Source organism: Eurypyga helias, unplaced genomic scaffold (assembly GCF_000690775.1).
Source record: "Eurypyga helias isolate BGI_N326 unplaced genomic scaffold, ASM69077v1 scaffold8980, whole genome shotgun sequence".
Lineage (NCBI taxonomy): Eukaryota > Metazoa > Chordata > Aves > Eurypygiformes > Eurypygidae > Eurypyga > Eurypyga helias.
Window position 1 is genome coordinate 20,123 of NW_010225013.1, and position 4,625 is coordinate 24,747.

General features: G+C 44.0%; 1 protein-coding gene across 1 annotated transcript in view; it reads left to right on the forward strand.

Moving 5' to 3' along the window:
* Positions 1–3,526, forward strand: part of SMC1B (structural maintenance of chromosomes 1B) — a gene marked incomplete at its 5' end in the record, with an annotated part of 21,929 nt that extends 18,403 nt beyond the window's left edge. Inside the window, one exon of the mRNA XM_010147740.1 lies at positions 3,407–3,526. Within this exon, the coding sequence (XP_010146042.1) occupies positions 3,407–3,526 (120 nt within the window). The remainder of the gene's footprint in view (positions 1–3,406) is intronic.
* Between the last annotated feature and the right edge of the window lie 1,099 nt (positions 3,527–4,625).

The following is a 4,625-nucleotide window of genomic DNA, read 5'->3' on the forward strand; positions in this document are numbered from 1 at the left end:
GTGGCAGTGAAGACTGAGGCAAAAAAAGCATTTTTTGCAACCTCTGCCTTCTCTGTATCTTGGGAAACCAGCTCTCCCACATTCGTAAACTACATTGTCCACAAAGGTTATAAGTTACCCTACATAAGGGGGCCCACATTTTCCCTGATCTTCTTTTTATCCCCTCTGTACCTATAGAAGCCCTTCTTGTTGGCCTTGATGTCCCTGGCCAGGTTCAATTCTGTCAGGGCTTTGGCTTTCCTAATCTGATCCCTGACCTCTTGGACAACTTCCCCGTAATCCTCCCAGGCTCCCTGTCCCTGATTCCACTCACTGTAGGCTGCTTTTTTTTTTTTTGCCTCACTTTGTCCCGGAGCTGCTTGTTCATCCACGTAGGCCTGCGGCCGCTTTTACCCAACTTTCTCTTCATTGGGATGCATCGCTCCTGAGCTTGGAGGAGAAAGTCCTTGAACACCTGCCAACTTTCTTGGGCCCCTCTTCCCTCAAGGAAGCTTCCCAATCAATTCCCTGTAGAGGCTAAAGTCCGCTCTCCTGAAGTCCAGGGTAGCGAGCTTACTGTGCAACCTCCTTGCCTCCGTAAGGATTCCAAACTCCACCATTTCGTGGTCACTGCAGCCAAGGCTGCCCTTGAGCTTCACATCCCCCACCAGCACCTCCTTGTTGGTGAGAACAAGGTCCAGCATGGCACCCCTCCTCGTCGGCTCCTCTGTCACTTGGATAAGGAAGTTGTCATCAATGCATTCCAGGAACCTATCAAGCAGAGGCAATCCATCGAAGTTCACAGCTTTAGAGCTCTTGGTGTAAACTTTCACTGTAGATCAAATCCCAGGAAAACATTCTCTAGCTCTTTCATGGCCTGAGGGTAAAATTTGGTAAACCTCAGACTCTAATGTCCACGTTCTGTCCAAGAAACTGTAGCTGCAGGATGTCTCCTTTTTGTGTGGAAATGACACAGTGTAACTGCATGACTAGACTTTAACTTCCTTTTCGCCTGAAGTCTTCCTGGCCAATGTATGTACACTAAAGTATATGCACACACAAGATATGCAGATCTCTCTGTAACCTGCACCCGCTGGGTAGACAGCCTCTGCATGGGTGACCGTCCTTCTAAAAAACATTCTTACTGCAGTCACAGCAGGACCCATTCCATGTCTACACAGAAATGCTTTGTCAGTGTCTTTTTACTGGGAGAAGAGGAGATCCAGTGCTTCTGCAGCCCCCAGGCAGAATCGATGAGGCATGCTCATGTCGTTAGGAGGAGAGCTCTGTAGCAGTTTTCTAGAGCTAAGAACAGTGCTCTGTGCTTTGCACTGCTGCAGTGCTTTGTTCTGAATTCCACAGATGCCATGTCTAGGTGATGACCTGTTACACCACTGTACACTAAAAAAGGACATAAAGAGCAGCATAGTGTGAAGATTCCTTTCTTTTCTTGGGAAGTAGCCACTATTGGTGCTTTGTTTTCTATGCACTATGACTATCCTGGGAGAGAGAGAGGTTGAGGTGTGCATGATGACTGTCAGCAAATTCCTCATTCCATGTTTTGAGGGTTTTTGATGCTTCTTTGGGTGGGTGTTTTTTGGAGAAAGAAGTGTTTTGGGTTGTTTAGGGTTTGTTTTGGTTTTTTGTTTTAAGATTGTTGTGTGCCTACATTAATTCGGAGTCCAATTTATGGAAGATTGAGCTGGCTTAGGATATAACTGGGTCTTCTTTGCTCACTCTTTTTCGAGGGGTAGCTGATGTACAGCTTAGAGACCTTGTGCTATCCCCACCTGTCCAAACTCATTATCTATAACGGTTCTAAACAGCTTTTGTCATTAGAACCCGCTCCTTTCTGCTTTTTATCAGCAATGGGAAAAGTTCTTTGTGATATATGGCCCAATAGTTAGGTCTCCCAGCTGTTTCTTCTGTAGACTATTCTGCCATCTCATACCTCATTTTCCCAATCATTCTTTGATCTTCAGATGGTCCCCACAACAGTTCATACAGACAGCCAAAAAGTTCAAAAGAATAGTTATTATGAAGAGGCTGGAGGCATTCGGTGAAGTGAGTGGTAGTAAATCCTAATGTGGTAACAAGAGGGCTTTCCTACTGTGTTGTTCTAGATTAGGCAATAACTCCGGCCTGTCTATGAAATGAGGTCATCTGTACTCTCTGGAAGCTGCATGTTCCTATTCTTGCCAAAGGAATCTGGTACAAACGATGCAAAAGTGGTGTTGCAGTTTTATGTGCAAAATTCACAGCCCTGCACCTGCATCTGTTTGTATCATGGTAGATTCTTAGAGAAAGATTCCCCACCACTCTCTGGGAGTTACTTGAGGTGTGCTAGATGTGGGTAACATAGTTCCTGGCCTCTGACCCATTCTCATCAGTCTTGGTTTCACCTGTGACTAGAATTTTGCATGCAAAAAGTCAAACCTGCTGCATCTTCTCTGTCTGTCTTGTACAGGTGTGAGGGAGTGCAGATGTGTGTCAGCTGCAGACACTGAGAGTCATTGATGTTTATGCCATAAGAATTCCAGATTCAGGGAACTTTTTCTTTGGCTTATTTGGGGGAGGAAACACACACGCTCACACCCCCCAAGAAAACCCAACCAACCAAAAAAACACCACACAAATGGAGGCAGGCTGTCAGTTCCTGAAGAATAACCAGATATCAAATACTACATCAAATTAAGTTATGATATTCAAATAACATTAAAGAAGCCTACCTACCAAAGGGCTATAAGTAATACCAGGGTTTGACCTACAAAGTTTTCTTAAAATTTTGTTCAGCCCATTGGGGTTCCTTTTAAACACTGTAGGCTGTTGCTTTGTCCAGTCCTGCCACATGCACCATACCTATTTGCCTGCTTAAATTTTGCATTAAAATTTTAGGACTGTTTTTTACTGAAACTTTATTAGTATATGCTGTATAATTAGGAAATGAGATTTTTTTTTTTTCTTTACCATGTGGTTTTGCTATAAATGGAACATAATAAGTAATATTCATGGATCACTTGAAAGGATTAAAATGAAGGACTGAACTACACCAAGAAACCTGATGTATCAGACTAGTGTCTTGTGTACTGTTCAGCTTTCTCTTCTTCAGTTGACTGGGAACCACAGACAGAACCAGGAAAGTTGGTTGCACTGTGATGATTTTAATTGTCTTTGGAATAACCAGGTGATGTCAATAAGAGCTTAGATAAGTTACCTTTGGCAGATCATATGCCTTGTATCTGGCATTTGTACTGAAAGTGTTATTTCACGATGTCAAGTATAGATTATTTCTCAGTAGTTCAATTTGCTTTTTCTTAAAGTACCTTGAAAATCCAGCCTGTAACATGAAGTGTCTGTCTAGATGCTTTACTTTTGTGAGTGCCAGCATAGTACAAACTATTTTCTTTTACTTTCCCTTTATTCAAAGGTTGAAGATGCTGTTTTCCGGGAGTTCTGTGAAGAAATTGGTATAGAAAATATTCGTGTGTATGAACGAGAACATGTGAAACAACAAGAGGAGATTGATAAGAGAAGGTGTTATTTGTAATTGAAATGTAAAAAAGTGGTTTGTATTAGATTGGGTACACTGATAAATGAGCAGCTGCATCACAGGAAATACTACAAAAACCTAGAAGACTGTAAGAGGTTACATTATCACTGCAAAGATTAGTTAGCAGTTGCACTGCTATGGTTTGGGTTTATTGGACAGTTACAGTCAGTAGAATTTACTATTTTGATAGCACTGTAGTAGAAAAAAGGCTAAGAATAGTTTTCTAAAATCCACATTGAAAAATGGCTCTATTACAAATTGAGTGTGACATGAAGGCTTGCTCATTTATCAGAAATCTTAAAGGAGAACTGGGTGAAAGATGCAGTGATTTGGTACAGGAGCATGATGTTTTGGCAAACAGGATCTTAATTTTTTCACAGGCAGCCTCCACTGGTATTCCCCTGAAACAGGTACATGTTGCAGGACTACGTCAGAGACCAGCTGGAGTGTGTGGAACTCCACCTGGGGATGGATGAGGAGCTGACTGAGACCTTATGGGTCAGGATTAAAGGGAGGGCAGGAACAGGGGACACAGCAGTAGGGGTTTGCTACAGGCCACCTGGCCAGGATGAGCGAGTGGATGAGGCCCTCTACAGACAGATAGCAACAGCCTCATGTTCACATACCCTGGTCCTCATGGGGACTTCAACCACCCCGATATCTGTTGGAGGGACAACACAGCAAGGCACAAGCAAGCCAGGAGGTTCCTGGAATGCATTGATGACATCTTCCTTATCCAAGTGATAGAGGAGCTGGTGCCATGCTGGACTTTGTTCTCACCAACAGGGAGAGGTTGGTCAGGAATGTGATGGGCAGCCTGGGCTGCAGCAACCACAAAATGGTGGCATCTGAGATACTTACGGAGGTATGGAGCGTGCGCAGGACGTTAGCTACCCTGGGCTTCAGGAGAGGAGCCTTTAGACTCTTCAGGGAATTGATTGGCAAGAGTTCCATGGGGAGGAGCCCTGTAGGGAAGAGGGGCCCAAGAAACCTGGCAGGTATTCAAGGATCCAAGCTCAGGACCTGTGCATCCCAGTGAAGAGGAAGTCGGGTAAAAGCACCAGGAGGCTGCTGTGGATGAACAAGCAGCTCCTGG